The sequence below is a fragment of the Giraffa tippelskirchi genome, chromosome 6 (genome assembly GCF_054371585.1).
Source record: "Giraffa tippelskirchi isolate mGirTip1 chromosome 6, T2T-mGirTip1v1.2.pri, whole genome shotgun sequence".
Taxonomy (NCBI): domain Eukaryota; kingdom Metazoa; phylum Chordata; class Mammalia; order Artiodactyla; family Giraffidae; genus Giraffa; species Giraffa tippelskirchi.
In genome coordinates this window covers 109,734,536-109,754,917 of record NC_137280.1, presented here as the reverse complement: position 1 = coordinate 109,754,917, position 20,382 = coordinate 109,734,536, and the positions used below count along the sequence as shown (strand labels likewise).

Genomic DNA, 20,382 nt, shown 5'->3' with positions numbered 1-20,382 from the left:
GTCACATCCACAACTGGGTGCTGTTTTTGCTTTGGCTCCATCCCTTCATTCTTTTTGGAGTTATTTCTCCACTGATTTCCAGTAGCATATTGGGTACCTACCGACCTGGGGAGTTCATCTTTCAGTGTCCTATCTTTTTGCCTTTTCATACTGTTCATGGGGTCTCAAGGCAAGGTAAACTACCAGTAAGTATATCAGTTCAATTTTTAAAGGTGTGTACCTGTTAAAATGATTGAAATAATACAGAGGTAAACTTTCCACTCCCTGTTGCTAATCACACAATTCTGTTACTCAGAGGTGAACCACTAATTACCAGTCTCTTATAGTCTTCCTAAGATATTCTCTGCCTATAAAGTTTACATAGGCATGTATCCATTTTTGAATGTATAAATTTATACCCTATAGCTTTGAATCTGAATTAAGTATTTTGTGTGTGTATGTGGTGATTATGTAGTCAAGGTTCAGAGCAGAATGTAGAAACTGTTAGATATTTGAAACAGGAAAGGACTCAGTAGAAGCAGTTGGCTTTTGTAAAACTGGTCCATTAGTGGAGCCACTACCTCTGAGGCTGCCCTTGGAACTGCCACCGCCCAAATAGTCACTGGCTCTAGGAACCTAGAGAATGGAAGTTGCCATCCAGAGATTAGGGAGCTTGATGTAGAAGCTGCCACTATATCCACTTAATACCTAGGAAGCTTCAAGAAATTGGCTTCCTAACCAGCAGCACTGGCCAATTGTCACAGTATGGTGACTTCTGCCTCATTTCCTCCTTCCAGATTTAATTTCGTGTGCATTTTCATGCACATGCGTTTAACCGTGGAACACAGATCACATCTAGCATCCTAGAAGCTAGGTAGAATGTAGGAAATGGTAGGTAAAATGGGTGTAAAGTATAGTTTTAAGTTTTCCAACTCCTGAAAGTAGAAATAGGTACAGTAGAGGCTGAGAGTACCAGTGAAGCCTACTCTTGTAATTAATTGCCCATCAGTTACTTTTCAATAGGGATTGGATTGAGTGGACCAAAAAAATTATTCTAACATTTGCTCAACTTTATGAGTTTTTTTCTTTTTATTCAATAGGATTGGGCCGAGCCTATGCCCTGGCTTTTGCAGAAAGAGGTGCATCCGTTGTTGGTAAGTTGATAAATTTTTCTTTTCATTTAGAACTTAGGAACTAAAATACAGTCTTCACGAGACAGACACCTTTACACACTGAGGAAACCAGAATTGAAAGAGACACGTGTACCCCAATGTTCATTGCAGCACTGTTTACAATAGCCAGGACATGGAAGCAACCTAGATGTCCATCAGCAGACGAATGGATAAGGAAACTGTGGTACATATACACAATGGAATATTACTCAGCCATTAAAAAAAATACATTTGAATCGGTTCTACTGAGATGGATGAAACTGGAGCCCATAATACAGAGTGAAGTAAGCCAGAAAGGAAAACACCAATACAGTATACTAATGCATATATATGAAATTTGAAAAATGGCAACGATAACCCTATATATGAGACAGAATAAGAGACACAGATGCATAGAACAGTCTTATGGACTCTGAGGGAGAAGGTGAGGGTGGGACGTTCTGGGAGAATAGCATTGAAACATGTATATTATCATATGTGAAACAGAACACCATTCCATGTTCGATGCATGAGACAAATGCTCAGGGCTGGGGCAATGGGATGACCCAGAGGGATGGGATGGGGACGGAGGTGGGAGGGGGGTTCAGGAAGGGGAACACGTGTAAACCCATGGCTGATTCATGTCAATGTATGGCAAAAACTACTACAATATTGTAAAGTAATTAGCCCCCAACTAAAATAAATAAATTTATTAAAAAAAAAAAAAGACACCTTTGTATTTACATCAAATAATTTATCAAGGTCAAATTTTATCACCAGTTTTTTTCTTCTGCCAGCAAAATCTTTTCCCCTTTGAGGCTGATTTTGTAACTTACTTTTTATTTATTTATTTATTTGTAACTTACTTTTTAAAGTAAACTAGAATTTGCAATTCAGTAGACTTGAGAAAGATAAGCAGGCGTTCATTATAAACTTCTTGAATTTGGTATATTGTGGGCTGTGTTTTTCTTGTATCAGACTGGTAGAAGATGAATCCCTGTAAGTGTAAATATACTGGTAAGGAAAGAAATAAGTGCATTTTCATAACTGGAAGTTTGAAATCAAGAAATCCAAAGTATGTTTTTTTTTTTTTTTTAATTTCTTTCATCAAAATTTTTCAAATGGGAGCTTTTATAACAGTTAAAAAATTTTAATTGAAGAGGCATTTACATGAGTTTTGCTGTGGGGATTCAGTTGGAGGATGGGGTAATTGACAACACACTAAATATGGGAGGTTTTAGTAATCTCAGTGGTTTGCCTGGTGTGCTTGGCAGTTGGTGTGGACATAGGAGTGGGTTTGTCTACAGCCACGTCTTTGTGGGGAGTAACTAAATGGATCTTTGGTGCCAGGTAGGTGTGTAGGGCGGTTGTATGCCCCAATATTTATTACTATCTTTCCTGGGCTTTGGCCTCCCAATCACAGTTTCCCTATGTCTTACTAGGGAATACAGAGAGACAGATTTCTCCCAATTTGTTTATGAAGACATGTGTAACAGAAGACTTAACAAGCAGCCAGGTTTTCTAAACTGAGAAAACCTAAGCAGGATATTGAATATACTTTTCTCCCTCAGTGTGGATGTGTAGCTTATCTTTATGGAAGATACACAGAGATCTTGGATGTTGTTTAAGGTCATAACCACAGTGTGTTAATCCAGTCTGCTTCTTGTGGCAAGAAGAAAACAATATCAACACATTTTGACATTGTGATATTTTGTCAGGGGTGTATAGTTCAGACCTTTTTTTTTTGCCAGATTTTTTTTTGCCAAGAATGTGTCATGTCAGGGCCTCTTTTTTCTTTACTTTCTTTAAAAAGATATTGCTATTAATTTATTAATATTTTTACTCGTAACTTTTTATTTACATCTTTGCACTCAGTTTCATAAATGCTACGGTCTGTTTTTATCTTTTGTATCTCCTAAAGGACCTAGAATATTGCCTTTTGTAAAGAAAGGACTTTGTTCATTGGTTCTTTTATTGTTGTAGCCCTTTTTTGGGAATGGGGTGGGGTGGGGAGAGGTTGGTGTACCTTTGAGACTGGTTGAGTAAATTTCTACTTTTTTGGTTGTGGCTGAGTTACAATCTTAGTTTATAAATTTGTTTTGTAAAACCTTTTGTAGCAATATGTGTTTGTGTGGATCAGAATTCCTATATCTATTACTTTTGAATTTGTTGCACTCAGGTTGGACTTTTTCAGTTCTAAGGAAATGATAAACAGGGATGGTGCATCTGTTGTCATTGACCCAGGGATGGTATTGCAGCAGGTGCTTGTTAAAGTCCAAAAAGGTAGAAAGTTCATGTTTTTGAAAAATTATTTACCAAACTTGGCTGGAGAACCAGATATAGTTTAGTTTATGTGAAAGTGCAGAACTTTTCTACCACTTAGCCTGTGACCTGGCTGTGAATTCTCTAGGCTACCAATGGTTTTCGTTCTTCTAACCACCACTACCCCGTGCTTTAACTTTTTAAAACATAGATGCCCTGCTTCCAGACTGTTTTACGTGCACTGCAATTTCTCCTGAGTTAATTTTGTTCTCAGCATATTTTTACTTGAGGAAGCAAAAATAGGAAATGGGAGTTAAGCACATGTAGGATTTATGACAGAGTAGCTTGTTTGTGGTAAAATTACTGATCAGTTAATCTTATGACTAGCTCAGAGGCCAGTAAGAAGTAAAACCTTAAGACATGGAATAGCTTGTTTCTCATGTGAGAGAGCTTTTGCTTGGTTATGCTGAGCTAACAGACAAATCTCACTGGTTTATCATAATAAAGGATAGTTTCACACTTACCTGATGGTTCACCTTCTGGTCAGTTGTCTCTCCGCTCTGTGTGTCTTACTGATTTCAGGATCCCAGCTGAAGGAGGGACTCTCATCATGGCTCTTCCCCATGGTGGTGCTTAAAGCTTCTGTTTGGAAGTGGCATGGCACTTCTACTCACATTTCACTGGCCAAAGGAAATCACCTGGCCAAGCCCAAAGTTAAGGGTATCACTTAAGATACTAGCTTCCTGTTAAAATGATTGCTATGTTTTATGTTCTATAATATCAAACATTGTGGGAGATTTAAATCTGAGTGTAAGAACTGCTAAGCCTTTGGCTGATAATTACAACAAGGGACATTTGTTTTTGTACAGATTACATCTTTGAAGAAATGTGTGTGCATATCTGAAGAAAATGTTGGGAATGGAATAGGTTTGAGGTTTCCTTAGTTGTTGAGCCATATCGAGTTCTCTGAGTAGTAAGTTTTATCCTGAGGGCTTGAACGCAAAGAAGGTTGAAGTGTTCCAGCAAGCAGAACCTCTTCTTTGACAGTAAGAAAGGCAAAACGCTTTCTGTTCTTGAACTGGAGGAGTAGCACTTAGGGGTAATTTAAATTGAAGTCTTTTAAAGTAAGATCGACACGATTTATTTTCTGTGCTGTAGTTACATGACAGCTGGTAAAGATGAGTTTTTTAAGTTCCTGTTGTCAGATGCCAGAGCCTGTGTTTTTAGCTTCTGTGTGATCCTGATAGCCAGAAGGTGAACTTCAGCGTGGGAAAGGGAATTGTCTCTGAAGTTAGGTCAGGCTTTGAATCCTGGCTCTGCTGTCCAGTTACATGACCTGTCTGAATATTAGTAGCCACCTTACCTAATAACTGCCAGGGTTATGGTGGGGATTAAATGACACCAAGAATTAAAGTCTTTTGTGAAGGGGGTAAAAACAGTATTAGTGACTGCCTACCATGTCCTGGGCACTGTGCTCAGGATTATATCTAAGTGAGCTTCGGGGGCATCCCAGGTTGGAGTAATGTCATCTAGGGGAGTGAAGATGAGAGATGAGAGGTGACAGGAGGTCAGATCACACAGGACCATTTAGTTCAGAAGGACTGGCTTTTAACCTGGTTTTTTTTCTTTTTTGAATTAATTTTTATCAGAGTATAGTTGCTACAATGTTGTGTTAGTGTCTACTGTACAGCAACGTGAGTCAGCTGTACGTGTACATATATCCCCTCTTTTTTTGATTTCCTGCCAATTTAAGTTCACCACAGAGCACTAGGTAAAGTTCCCTGAGCTATATAGTAGGTTCTCATTAGTTTTCTATTTTATACATAGTATCAATAGTGGATATATGTCAATACCAACACCCCAATTCCTATGTCACCACCTTTACCTACTTGGTGTTCATGTTTGTACTCCACATCTGTGTCTCTATTTCTGTTTTGCAAATAAGATCGTGTACACTATTTTTCTAGATTTCTAATGAGAACCTACTTTCATGACCCGATTTAAGGTTTAAATTGATCATTCTGCTTGCTGTCTGAGGAGTAGGTTCTGGAGGAGTAAGAATGGAAGTGGAGGAGAATGTTGAGCATGTTGGGGTTTATTAGCATATGAACTCTTATTGTCTGTACTTACAATTTTTCATTAAAAAAAGAAGTGGAAGCAGAGAGATCTGTCAGGTTATTGCAATAATCTGTGAAAGAGAAGGGGTTGATTCAGACAGTTGGTAGGGATGGAGGTGGTACAAGGAGGCTAACTTCTGGATATATTTGGAAGGTAGGTATGGCAGGATTTGGTTATTTGCTGATGTGAGTTGAAAAGGAGAGAGGATAGAGTGAGACAGAAATGACTGGAGGAGGGCCAGATTCCCAGAGAGTCTACAGATCCCCATCTGTAGACTTTCAGATGAGGATAGTAAGTAGGCAGTGAGACATAGAACTCTATAGCTGGGGGGACATTGAAGCTATATAAATCTATTTTCAGTTCCCAGGTGTTATTTAAAGCCAGGAGACTGGATCAGATTCCCCAGGTGGTGAGTGCAGATAGACAGGAGATGGAGTCCCAGGAGGACTCAGTCGCTCATTTTCAGTCTCTTCTTCCTTTAAAGAGACCCTTGATGCCTTCTTGTTGAGACAGATTAAGTCCCTTAAATTAAGGAGGCCTCATTTAAGATACTGCTTTCTCAACTGTTACCACATTTTGGAGGCCTTCACATATTTAAATACATTTATGGCCATTCTGGAAAAGACTCCTGATGAACTAGGGTGATGGTAACTTTCTACCAAACAGTGAAAATATAATGGCAACTCTGTGTTTTGTGCTTTTTCTTTGACTGTCAGGAAGCTTAAAGGTAAACTTGACACTGTCCTCAACTAGGGAAACCACCATTAGCCTGTGCTTTGAGTAGGCTTCTCTTTCTCTGATGTGACATCTTCTTAATTTTTCCATTTTTTAATAGTCCTTGCACATGCATTTTATATTTAAGGCACTTTAAATATTTTTTGGTAGCAGTCAAGACATAAACAGAATACAGGAGGAAATCCCCATTGGGCCCATTATATCAATGAAATGATTCTTAATGCTATTGTTTGCTGTCAGAAACTTTTCAGAATGGGAGGAAAGGCATCAACGTAGAAAACAGAAATGCCTGGAAGGACATCTATAAAGTGGTTAATAGCAGTTGCCTCTGGAATAGAACATGGGTTAGAAAGGGCTTTTTGAATCTGTAGTGTTTGAATTTCTTAAAAGCATTAAAAAAAAGTAAATAACCTCTCCAAAAAATAAGTACACTTTATCATCTTTTTATATACTTCTCAGATTACTCATTGTAAAGCATGTTACGTGCAAAATCAATGCATATAAAAGTTATTTCGATTTTGTAGATTTGGAAGCACCATTTTACTTTGGAAATAAAAGTAGTTTATAGATATGTCATTGGTCATAGATATGACTTAGCTGGTGTCAAATCCTTGGATTGAATAAATATATGAACAGGAATATGTGTAAGCACAGTTATAGAGCACTCTTCAGATACAAAGCATTGTAACATTATTACTCCTAATAAATTAAGTGGGAACTTAGAAATTGCTATATAAGTAATTTTCCAGAGAGGATGAACTAATTAAAGTGAAACAGTAAAGTGAGGTCAGACTTGAAGGGATCTTGAAAGTTAGGCAGTGAATAATAGGGTTCTACTGCAGATTTTCAGTGGGGGAATGACTTAGTTTAAGGCTGTTGTAGGGCCATTACCCAGCAACTGGCTGCTAGTAGCCTGGAATGATTAAGATTGGAGGGAAAAGGCCACCAGGGAGGCACTTACAGTAGTCTGGGCATAAAATGATAGAATAGGAAAGAAATGGCAGTAATTGGTTCCTTAGAAGAACTGGAAACTCCTCAGCACACAAACTATCTACCTTCCAAGCTCAAAGCACCAAGCCCAGTGCTGAATACAGAGTGTGAACAGAGTGAGTATTTGAAGAATCATAATGAAATGGATGTCAAGCCTTGATAGCTTGGTGGCATGTACTGTTCAGAAATGGGAGAAAAGAGGGAATACCTGGGAAATGACTTAGCCAGCAAAGTGCTGCTGAGAGGGTGGGACAGTTTGAGAAGATGATAATCAGTTTGATTTGCATTTTTTTTCCCCAACACACTAAAAGTGATATATGTTGCTCATCTCGTTTAGCAGCCCTGATATCAGGAGACCCAAAACATGTTTCTTACTCTAGTCTTTGGGGCCAGTAGTCAGGGCTGAAGAACAGCATGAGAGAATAGGAAAACCAACTTCTAAGAGCCAAGCCCGTACACAAATAGGATTGCTAAAGACAAATCCAGATTTCTCAATCTGGTTTATGTAACAAAACGTTAAAAAACAATGTACGTAATGCTATCAAATAATATTAATGCTCTGCTGTTTCTCTTTCAACATTTCAATAAAATATAATTTGCAACATATATGATAAAAAATTAAAATCTTCTGTAAATAAGTGACATGTACATGGGGCTTCCCTGGTGGCTCAGAATCCACCTGCTATGCAGAAGACACAGGAGACCAGGGTTCGATCCCTGGGTTGGGAAGATCCCTTGCAGGAGGGCATGACAACCCACTCCAGTATTCTTGCCTGGAGACTCCCATGGACAGAGGAGCCTGGTGGGCTACAGTCCATCGGTTCCATAGAGTCGGACATGACTGAAGTGACGAGCATGCATGCATGCAACATGTACACATCTGTATGAAAAAAGGCACCCCAAATGAAATGTTATTTAAGCAGACAAAACAGTAAACAGAAATATAAATGACAAGCCTATGAAAATAATGTAACCTTACTAGTACTAAAATAACGAGCTACAATTTATAATCATTTAATTGTTATACTGAAAAGAATGATAATCTCTACTGTTGGGAGGATATGGGGAAACAGCCATCCTCACAAACCTGGTTATGTTTTCAGGCTTTGATAGCTGATAACTCAGCACTTTGTGTTTAGGTATCCATTTTCCTATTTATCGGGTACTTTTATAGGCTCCAAGTGTGTTTATAATTCTCTGGATCCTTATGTCTCTACTCTAGTGGTTAGCGTATAGTAGGTGTTTAATAAAACCTCAGAGTGGGTTTTTAATTAAAAAAACTTACATAGTCTTTAATAGACTATCCAAGTCATTGATTTATTTAAAATGATGGAAATAGGCAAAAGATTTTACATCTTAAAAAAAAAAAACCTCTTCAGAGCTATAAGCTGGATTTTGTATGGAGGATTTACAAATATATCACTTTTGGGAATATTTTGATGGTTTTAGCTGAAAAGACTTTATCCCTTAACTATCATAATCTTACCAATAGGTAGTAAAAATACTGTGTATTTTGAAGCTGTTTGTTTGAGTGAGGTGGCTGATTTATTGTTTCTTCTGTATTCTCTCCAAGCAAACATGACTTTTTTTTTTTAAGTGGAAATAATTAGGATAAAAGAAACTTGTTCACAGCATTAGAGGAGCAGAGTGGTATTGTGGTGGGTCCAGGTTCTTGTCTGAATTTTGCTATTTCATACAGCCTTGGAGCCTGGAACAAGTTACCTAACTTTTCCTAAACTCTTTCCTCTTCTGTAAAAATAGGAACAGCTGTTCCTGCCAAACTCCTAGAAAGCTGTATGGAGCTCAAATGCAGCTATGTACAAAGTTGTGTCTTTAACAGTAGGTGGTAGGGATATTTTTAAATATTGTTAAATTGGAATATTTAGTCAGTTCAGTTCAGTTGCTCAGTCTGACTCTTTGCGACCCCATGGATTGCAGCACGCCAGGCCTCCTTGTCCATTGCCAACTTGCAGAGTTTACTCAAACTCATGTCTATTGAGTTGGTGATGTCATCCAACCATCTCATCCTCTGTCATCCCCTTCTCCTCCAGATGTGTCTTTAACAGTAGGCGGTAGGGATATTTTAAAATATTGTTATAATTGGAATGTTATAATTGGAATATTACTCATATATATATAAGTGATGACAGGGTCACATAGTATAAATACATTTCTCTTTGTTTATAAACAATCTTTTAATGTTGCTGCTGGCTAAGCCCTTCAGTGTGTAATCAGTGCTTTTCTAGTTAAGGCTGTAATCCCTGTGAATTAGCTCTGGTAGGATAACTGAGTAGGGTCAGTGTTAAATTGTCCTCTCTGAGGTGAATACTTGTCTTGAATAAATCTATTTTGATACTGTTTCACTGTATCGATCACTGATCTCAGTAATTATTTATTCAGGCTTCAATGTTTACCTTTGATTGCACTTGGAATAGTTTGCTCTTGGGGATAGTGTTTCATTTCGCATTTGAACATTTCTTTCTTTACTTCAATATTATCTTTGTCAATTTGCTTTTGAACTTTCCCTTGCTTGGGTAAAAAGGATCTTAGAAGACTTAATTATGTTTCAAAATCTTGATTTTTTTTTTATTGTTTATTTCCTGTTATTTAAGTAACTGTACTCAAATAATGAATAGTTAATAGAAATTTAGTCTTGAGAATCTTAACATTTTAAAAACATTTTCTGAGGGATAATGTAAGCCTTTCCCCCATTATTTTTTGTCTTTGTAGCTTTTTTTATTTGCAATAAGACTGATAAGACGATATTGTTAGAAAAAATATACCTCAGTCCACATTTTGAAAAACTTATTTCCTTTAAGCACAAAAACACATTTGACTAGTTTTGCTCTGAGTCAACCTTTATCTCCTTTTACTACCCTACCCTGGTTGCAACCCTCACCCCAATTCCCCCATAAGAGAGCTATAGTTCAAAAGAGAAAAAGATCTTGTGCATTTTTTTTCAGGTATGATAATCATCAATTTGATCATATTAAGAGAGTTTAAATTTTAGTGTATATCTCTATACCATTATTAATTAGTAATTTTTAAATTGTTATATTCCTCATAGTTTATGCAATAACCCTACAAAAATGATCACTTTGCAATGCAAGTTAATTCTTTGTCCCCAGTATTTGTCTTAAATTCTGTTTTTCCAAGATGTTTGGCATTGATCTATTGTGGCTCAGATGGTAGAGAATCTGCCTGCAGTGCAGGAGACCCAGGTTCGATCCCTGGGTCAGGAAGACCCCCTGGAGAAGGGAATGGCAACCACTCCAGTATTCTTGGCTGGAGAATTCCACGGACAGAGGAGCCTGGCAGGCTACAGTCCATGGAGTAGCAAAGAGTCGGACGTGAATGACACATTATTCATCTTTTCATTTGTTTTTGCATGTTATTTTGTAAATTCAACCTTGAATGATTGTGTAAATTACCTTTGTTATCATATTATTTAGTTACGTTGCCTTTGTATACTTTATGATACAATTAATGCATTAGTATAGTTACCACATACTAACTTTCAGTACATTATAAACTCCTTGAAGATAGGCACCCTTCTTATACATCTGTAGATTTCCTTGCAAATAGTAAATGTTCAGTTAATATTTGTGTATATATATATATATATATAGGAAGATGTAAAAATGTAATGAAAGTCACTCAATTGTGTCCAACTCTTCGTGACTCCATGGACTGTAGCTGGCTAGGCTCCTCTGTCCATGGAATTCTCCAGGCAAGAATACTGGAGTGGGTAGCCATTCTCTTCTCCAGGGGCTCTTTCCAACCCAGGGATCAAAACTGTTCTCCTGCATTGCAGGCAGATTCTTTACCATCTGAGCCACTAGGGAAACATATAAATTACATATATGGTATAAATTAGTGACTGAACACCTGTTAGTTGTGGGTGTAGTTTTTGACCTTTTTCAATAAATAGTTTTATTTCTTTTTTGGTAGACCATGACATATTATGTTTTACAAAAATTCACCAGTGTGAATTTAATGTGCTTTTTCTTTATCACCATTGCTGTAAATGGCTTTCTTGACATGGAGAAGATATGTCACATTATGTACTTAAACTTTCTTTTCTTTTTCAGTTGTGATAAGAGCTCTTAATATGAGATCTACCCTTTTAACAAATTTTTAAGAATACAATAGAGTATTATTAACTACAGGCATTATGTTGTACAGCAGATAAGATCTCTAGAACATTTTCATCTTGCTTTATTGAAATCTTATGCCCACTCATTAGCAACTCCCCATTTTCTCCTCCTGCTAATCTCTGCAACCACTATTCTACTCTCTGATTCTATGAGTTTAATCATTTTAGATACAATCATGCAGTATTTGGCTTTCTGTGACTGGGTTACCTTATTATCTTCAGGGTTTATACATGTTGTTACATATTGCAAAATTTCCTTCTTTTTTTAAAGGCTAAATAATAGTACATTGTATGTATGTGCCACTTTTTCTTTATCCATTTTGTCTGTCAATTGATATTTAGATTATTTGCACCTCTTGGCTATTGTGAATAGTGCTGCATTGAAAACTGGAGTTCTGTTATCTCTTCATTTCCTGATTTCAATTCTTTTGAATAAATCCCCAGAAGTGGGATTGCTGGATCATATGGCAGTTCTATTCTTAATATTTTTTGAAGGATGTCCATACTGTTTTCCTCTGTGTTTACTATTAAAAGTGATCTTTTTTTCTTTTCCTTTTTTTTTTTCCTAAAAATTGGTTGAATCAGTCTTTTGCTTTCCAAAAAAGAAGCATTGCACAGTTAAAAATTTCATGGCATGAACCTGTGTTTAAATATTTTCACTGCTTCATATCTATATTTAAAAACAAAGAGACATGTTTTGAAAGTATATATATCATGGTGTCTTCAGTAGGATGGAAATACAGTAGGAGGGAATTAGGAAGATGACTGAAAACATATGCTAATAATATAATTTCATTCCACCTCATATTTTTAAGGTCTAGAACTGAATTCTTATTTGTTTATTTTTGCATTGCAGTGAATGACCTAGGAGGGGACTTCACAGGAGTTGGCAAAGGCTCCTCAGCTGCTGATAAGGTTGTTGAAGAAATAAGAAGGAAAGGTGGAAAAGCAGTGGCTAACTATGGTACGGTATTTGTGAGAATTATACTGTTTCTTTTATTTTTCCTCAACTAATGCTATTTCTCATGTTAATAAATCACTGAGCAAATATTTCAGCATTCCAGTGTAATTATGAAATTAGATTTTATCTAAGTCTGCCAAAGATGTTTAGCAACAGATTTTATATGTGAGATTTTTTTTGATATATAGATTATTTCATAAGTCTAAATTTTATTCAGTTGTTTATTTAGTGCTGTTAGTAATGAGCACGTGATATAACCAGTACATTACTGTAAATGTGGATATGGATATGCTCTTGTGACTGCACTGGGTCTTAGTTGCAGCTTGTGGGATCTTGTTTCCTGACCTGGGATTGAACCTGGGCCTCCTGCATTGGGAGCTCGGAGTATTAGCCACTGGACCTCCAGGGAAGTCCTTACTCTTGTTCTTAAAAGCTAAAACATCTCCTGTATTTCTACAGAATTACATTAAATTCTTAAAAAAAAATTTTTTTTTATATTTCTTAAAGTAATATAGTATAAAAAGTGAAATGCCCCATTTCTGTACCCAGCTTTCATATTCCATTCTGCATAGGAAATCATTGCTATATGTAACTTTCTTATCTTTATAAAAACTTAAGAGTCAAAAGTAGGCATTAAGAATAAAGAAAAAATCCTGAAAAACAGCAAATACAGCCTTTATGTTTGATACATTGATTCTAATAGTATTTGTTTTTTTTTTTAATTTATTTATTTATTTTAATTGGAGGCTAATTACTTTACAAGATCATGGTGGTTTTTGCCATACATTGACATGAATCAGCCATGGGTGTACATGTGTTCCCCATCCTGAACCCCTGTCCCACTTCCCTCCCCATCCCATCCCTCAGGGTCATCCCAGTGCACCAGCCCTGAGCACCCTGTCTCATGCATCGAACCTGGACTGGTGATCTGTTTCACATATGATAATATACATGTTTCAATGCTATTCTCTCAAATCCTCCCACCCTCGCCTTCCCTCACAGAGTCCAAAAGACTTTTCTATACATCTGTGTCTCTTTTGCTGTCTCGCATATAGGGTCATCGTTACCATCTTTCTAAATTCCATATATATGTGTTAGTATACAGTATTGGTGTTTTTCTTTCTGACTTACTTCACTCTGTATAATAGGCTCCAGTTTCATCCACCTCATTAGAACTGATTCAAATGCATTCTTTTTAATGGTTGAGTAATATTCCATTGTGTATATGTACCTTAGCTTTCTTATCCATGCATCTGCTGATGGACATCTAGGTTGCTTCCATGTCCTGACTAATGTAAACAGTGCTGCGGTGAACATTGGGGTACACGTGTCTCTTTCAGTTCTGGTTTCCTCGGTGTATATGCCCAGCAGTGGGATTGCTGGGTCCTATGGCAGTTCTATTTCCAGTTTTGTAAGGAATCTCCACACTGTTCTCCATAGTGGCTGTACTAGTTTGCATTCCTACCAACAGTGTAAAAGGGTTCCCTTTTCTCTGTACCCTCTCCAGCATTTATTGTTTGTAGACTTTTCGATAGCAGCCATTCTGATTGGCATGAGATGGTACCTCATTGTGGTTTTGATTTGAATTTCTCTGATAATGAGTGATGTTGTACATCTTTTTATGTGTGTCTTAGCCATCTGTATGTCTTCTTTGGAGAAATGTCTGGTTAGTTCTTTGGCCCACTTTTTTGATTGAGTCAGTTATTTTTCTGGAATTGAGCGGCAGGAGCTGCTTGTATATTTTTGAGATTAATTCTTTGTCTGTTGCTTCATTTGCTATTATTTTCTCCCATTCTGAAAGCTGTCTTTTCACCTTGCTTATAGTTTCCTTTGTTGTGCAAAAGCTTTTAAGTTTAATTAGGTCCCATTTGTTTATTTTTGCTGTTATTTCCATTACTCTGGGAGGTGGGTGATAGAGGATCCTGCTGTGATTTATGTAAGAGAGTGTTTTGCCTATGTTTTCCTCTAGGAGTTTTATAGTTTCTGGTCTTACGTTTAGATCTTTAATCCATTTTGAGTTTATTTTTGTGTATGGTGTTAGAAAGTGTTCTAGTTTTATTCTTTTATAAGTGGTTGACCAGTTTTCCCAGCACCACTTGTTAAAGAGATTGTCTTTTCTCCATTGTATATTCTTGCCTCCTTTGTCAAAGATAAGGTGTCCATAGGTGCATGGATTTATCTCTGGGCTTTCCATTTTGTTCCATTGATCTATATTTCTGTCCTTGTGCCAGTACCATACTGTCTTGATGACTGTGGCTTTGTAGTAGAGCCTGAAGTCAGGCAGGTTGATTCCTCCAGTTCCATTCTTCTTTCTCAAGATTGCTTTGGCTATTTGAGGTATTTTGTATTTCCATTCAAACTGTGAAATTACTTATTCTAGTCCTCTGAAAAATATCTTTGGTAGCTTGATAGGGATTGCATTGAATCTATAGATTGCTTTGGGTAGTGTACTCATTTTCACTCTATTGATTCTTTCGATCCATAAACATGGTATCTTTCTTCATGTGTTTATCTTATCTTTGATTTCTTTCACCAGTGTTTTATAGTTTTCTATATATAGGTCTTTTGTTTCTTTAGGTAGATTTATTCCTAAGTATTTTATTCTTTTCGTTGCAATGGTGAATGTAATTGTTTCCTTAATTTCTGTTTCTGTTTTCTCATTGTTAGTGTATAGGAATGCAAGGGATTTCTGTGTGTTAATTTTATATCCTGCAACTTTACTATATTTATTGATTAGCTCTAGTTATTTTCTGTTGGACTCTTTAGGGTTTTCTATGTAGAGGATCATGTCCTCTGCAAATAGTGATAGTTTTACTTTTCCAGTCTGGATTCCTTTTATTTCTTTTTCTTCTCTGATTGCTGTGGCTAAAACTTCCAAAAGTATGTTGAATAGTAGTGGTGAGAGTGGGCACCCTTGTCTTGTTCCTGACTTTAGGGGAAATGCTTTCAATTTTTCACCATCGAGGATAATGTTTGTTGTGGGTTTATCATATATGCTTTTATTATGTTGAGGTATGTTCCTTCTAATCCTGCTTTATCATAAGTGGATGTTGAATTTTGTCAAAGGCTTTCTCTGCATCTATTGAGATAATCATATGGTTTTTATCTTTCAATATGTTAATGTGGTGTATCACATTGATGGATTTGCAGATGTTAAAGAATCCTTGCATCCCTGGGATAAAGCCCTCTTGGTTATGATGTATGATCTTTTTAATATGTTGTTGAATTCTGTTTGCTAGAATTTTGTTAAGGATTTTTGCATCTATGTTCATCAGTGATATTGGCCTGTAGTTTTCTTTTTTTGTGGCATCTTTGTATGGTTTTGGTATTAGGGTGGTGGTGGCCTCATAGAATGAGTTTGGAAGTTTACCTTCCTCTGCAATTTTCTGGAAGAGTTTGAGTAGGATAGGTGTTAGCTCTTCTCTAAATTTTTGGTAGAATTCAGCTGTGAAGCCGTCTGGTCCTGGGCTTTTGTTTGCTGGAAGATTTCTGATTACAGTTTCAATTTCCATGCTTGTGATGGGTCTGTTAGGATTTTCTATTTCTTCCTGGTTCAGTTGTGGAAAGTTATACTTTTCTAAGAATTTGTTCATTTCTTCCAAGTTGTCCATTTTATTGGCATATAGTTGCTAATAGTATTCTCTCATGATCCTTTGTATTTCTGTGTTGTCTGTTGTGATTTCTCCATTTTCATTTCTAACTTTGTTGATGTAATTCTTCTCTCTTTTTTTCTTGATGAATCTGGCTAATGGTTTGTCTATTTTATTTATCTTCTCAAAGCTTTTAGCTTTGTTTATTTTTGCTATGGTCTCCTTTGTTTCTCTTTCATTTATTTCTCCCCTAATTTTTATGATTTCTTTCCTTCTACTAACCCTGGAATTCTTCATTTTTTCCTTTTCTAGTTGCGTTTTATTTGATTTTTCTCTTGTTTCTTGAGGTAAGCTTGTATTGCTATGAACCTTCTTAGCACTGCTTTTACTGAGTCCCATAGGTTTTGAGTTGTTGTATTTTTATTTTCATTAGTTTCTATGCATATTTTGATTTCTTTTTTGATTTCTTCTGTGATTTGTTGGTTATTCAGAAGCGTGTTGTTTAGCCTCCATATGTTGGTATTTTTAATAGTTTTTATCCTGTAGTTGACAGCTAATCTTACAGCATTGTGATCAGAAAAGATGCTTGGAATGATTTCAATTTTTTTGAATTTACCAAGGCTAGAATTATGACCCAGGATGTGATCTGTCCTAGAGAAGGTTCCATGTGCACTTGAGAAAAAGGTGAAATTCATTGTTTTGGAGTGAACTGTCCTATAGATATCAATTAGGTCTAACTGGTCCATTTTATCATTTCAAGTTTGTGTTTCCTTGCTAACTTTCTGTTTAGTTGATCTATACATAGGTGTGAGTGGGGTATTAAAGTCTCCCACTATTATTGTGTTACTGTTAATTTCCCCTTTCATACTTGTTAGCATTTGCCTTACATATCGTGGTGCTCCTATGTTGGGTGCATATATATTTGTAATTGTTATATCATCTTCTTGGATTGATCCTTTGATCATTATGTAGTGTCCTTTGTTGTCTCTTTTCACAGCCTTTATTTCAAAGTCTATTTTATCTGATACGAGTATTGCTACTCCTGCTTTGAGGATTTGAAATAGCTCAACTGGAATTCCATCACCTCCACTAGCTTTGTTTGTAGTGATGCTTTCTAAGGCTCACTTGACTTCACATTCCAGGATGTCTGGCTCTAGGTGAGTGATCACACCATCGTGATTATCTGGGTTGTGAAGATCTTTTTTCTACAGTTCTTCTGTGTATTCCTGCCACCTTCTCTTAATATCTTGTGCTTCTGTTAGGTCCATACCATTTCTGTCCTTTATCGAGCCCATCTTTGCATAAAATGTTCCCTTGGTATCTATAATTTTCTTGAAGAGATCTCTAGTGTTTCCCATTCTATTGTTTTCTTCATTTTCTTTGCATTGATTGCTGAGGAAGGCTTTCTTATCTCTCCCTGCTATTCTTTGGAACTCTACATTCAGATGGGAATATCTTTCCTTTTCTCCTTTGCTTTTCACTTCTCTTCTTTTCCCAGCTATTTGTAAGGCCTCCTCAGACAGCCATTTTGCTTTTTTGCATTTCTTTTCCATGGGGATGGTCTTGATCCCTGTCTGCTGTACAATGTCACGAACCTCTGTCCATAGTTCATCAGGCACTCTGTTCATCAGATCTAGTCCCTTAAATCTATTTCTCACTTCCACTGTGTAATCATAAGGGATTTGATTTAGGTCATACCTGAATGGTCTAGTGGTTTTCCCTACTTTCTTCGATTTCAGTCTGAATTTGGCAATAAGCAGTTCATGATCTGAGCCACAGTCTGCTCCCAGTCTTGTTTTTGCTGACTGTATAGAGCTTCTCCATCTTTGGCTGCAAAGAATATAATCAGTCTGATTTCAGTGTTGACCATCTGGTGATGTCCACGTGTAGAGTCTTCTCTTGTGTTGTTGGAAGAGGGTGTTTGCTATGACTAGTGTGTTCTCTTGACAGAACTCTATTAGCCTTTGCCCTGCTTCATTCTGTACTCCAAGGCCAAATTTGCCTGTTATGCCAGGTGTTTCTTGACTTCCTACTTCCAGTCCCCTATAATGAAAAGAACATCTTTTTTGGGTGTTAGTTCTAAAAGGTCTTGTTGGTCTTCACAGAACCATTCAACTTCAGCTTCTTCAGCGTTACTGGTCGGGGCATAGACTTGGATTACTGTGATATTGAATGGTTTGCCTTGGAAACGAACTGAGATCATTCTGTCGTTTTTGAGATTGCATCCAAGTACTGCATTTCAGACTCTTTTGTTGACTGTGATGGCTACTCCATTTCTTCTAAGGGATTCCTGCCCACAGTAGTAGATATAATGGTCATCTGAGTTAAATTCACCCATTCCAGTCCATCTTAGTTCGCTGATTCCTAGAATGTCGATGTTCACTCTTGCCATCTCCTGTTTGACCACTTCCAATTTGCCTTGATTCATGGACCTAACATTCCAGGTTCCTATGCAATATTGCTCTTTACAGCATTGGACTTTGCTTCTATCACCAGTCACATCCACAGCTGGGTATTGTTTTTGCTTTGGCTCCATCCCATCATTCTTCCTGAGTTATTTCTCCACTGATCTCCAGTAGCATATTGAGCACCTACCGACCTGGGGAGTTCATCTTTGAGTGTCCTATCTTTTTGCCTTTTCATACTGTTCATGGGGTTCTCAATCAAGAATACTGAAGTGGTTTGCCATGTGTTTCTCCAGCGGACCACATTCTGTCAGATCTCTCCACCATGACCCATCCGTCTTGGGTGGCCCCTCATGACATAGCTTAGTTTCATTGAGATAGACAAGGCTGTGGTCCGTGTGATCAGATTAGCTAGTTTTCTGTGATTATAGTTTCAGTGTGTCTGCCCTCTGATGTCCTCTCGCAAAACCTACCGTCTTACTTGGGTTTCTCTCACCTTGGATGTGGGGTATCTCTTCATGGCTGCTCCAGCAAAGTGCAGCCGTTGCTCCTTACCTTGGACAAGGGGTTTCTACTCATGACGGCCCCTCCTGATCCTGAATGTGGAATAACTCCTCCCGGCCCTCCAGTGCCCATGCCGCTGCCACTCCTTGGACCTGGGGTAACTCCTCTCGGCCGCCGCCCCCGACCTCGGGCTCGGGATAGCTCTTCTCGGCCGACGCCCCCGGCCTCCGGCCTGGAGGTAGCTGCTTTCTGCTGCCACCCCCGGCCTCCGGCCCTGGGTAGCTCCACTCGGCCATACTTCTGCGTGGACTGTCACAGCCGCCTCGCTTCTACACAGACCGTCGCAGAGGCCTAGCTTCTGCAGTGGCCATAGGACTGGAAAAATTCAGTTTTCATTCCATTCTCAAAGAAAGGCAATGCCAAAGAATGCTCAAACTACCGCACAGTTGCACTCATCTCACACACTAGTAATTCTCAAAATTCTCCAAGCCAGGCTTCAGCAATACGTGAACCGTGAACTTCCAGATGTTCAAGCTGGTTTTAGAAAAGGCAGAGGAACCAGAGATCAAATTGCCAACATCTGCTGGATCATTGAAAAAGCAAGAGAGTTCCAGAAAAACATCTATTTCTGCTTTAATGACTATGCCAAAGCTTTTGACTGTGTGGATCACAATAAACTGTGGAAAATTCTGAAAGAGATGGGAATACCAGCCCATCTGACCTGTCTCTTGAGAAACCTGTATACAGGTCAGGAAGCAACAGTGAGAAGCGGACATGAAACAACAGACTGGTTCCAAATAGGAAAAGGAGTATGTCAAGGCTATATATTGTCACCCTGCTTATTTAACTTATATGCAGAGTACATCATGAGAAACGCTGGCTTGGAAGAAACACAAGCTGGAATCAAGATTGCTGGTAGAAATATCAATAACCTCAGATATGCAGATGACAGCACCCTTATGAAAGAAAGTGAAGAACTAAAGAGCCTCTTGATGAAAGTGAAAGAGGAGAGTGAAAAAGTTGGCTTAAAGCTCAACGTTCAGAAAACTAAGATCACGGCATCTGGTCCCATCACTTCATGGGAAGTAGATGGGGAAACAGTGGAAACAGTGTCAGACTTTATTTTTGGGGGCTCCAAAATCACTGCTGATGGTGCTTGCTGCCATGAAATTAAAAGACGCTTTACTCCTTGGAAGGAAGGTTATGGCCAACCTAGATAGGATATTAAAAGCAGAGACATTATTTGCCAACAAAGGTCCCTCTAGTCAAGGCTATGTTTTTTCCAGTGGTCATGTATGGATGTGAGAGTTGGATGGTGAAGAAAGCTGAGTGCCAAAGAATTGATGCTTTTGAACTGTGGTGTTGGAGAAGACTCTTGAGAGTCCCTTGGACTGCAAGGAGATCCAGCCAGTCCATCCTAAAGGAGATCAGTCCTGGTCGTTCATTGGAAGGACTGATGTTGAAGCTGAAACTCCAATACTTTGGCCACCTGTTGCGAACGGCTGACTCATTTGAAAAATGCCTGATTCTA

At 37.9% G+C, this 20,382-nt stretch overlaps 1 protein-coding gene across 6 annotated transcripts in view; it reads left to right on the top strand.

The window, feature by feature from the left end:
- The window catches only part of HSD17B4 (hydroxysteroid 17-beta dehydrogenase 4), a 96,405-nt gene that overhangs the window by 7,177 nt on the left and 68,846 nt on the right, over positions 1-20,382 (top strand). For all 6 annotated transcript variants that reach the window (XM_081499078.1, XM_081499075.1, XM_081499073.1 and 3 more), the window contains exons 2-3: positions 1,080-1,133; positions 12,248-12,355. Coding sequence is in view for 4 of the 6 variants with exons in the window: in XM_081499075.1 (XP_081355201.1) it covers positions 1,080-1,133; positions 12,248-12,355 (162 nt within the window). In the remaining 2 variants the exon portion in view is untranslated. The remainder of the gene's footprint in view (positions 1-1,079; positions 1,134-12,247; positions 12,356-20,382) is intronic.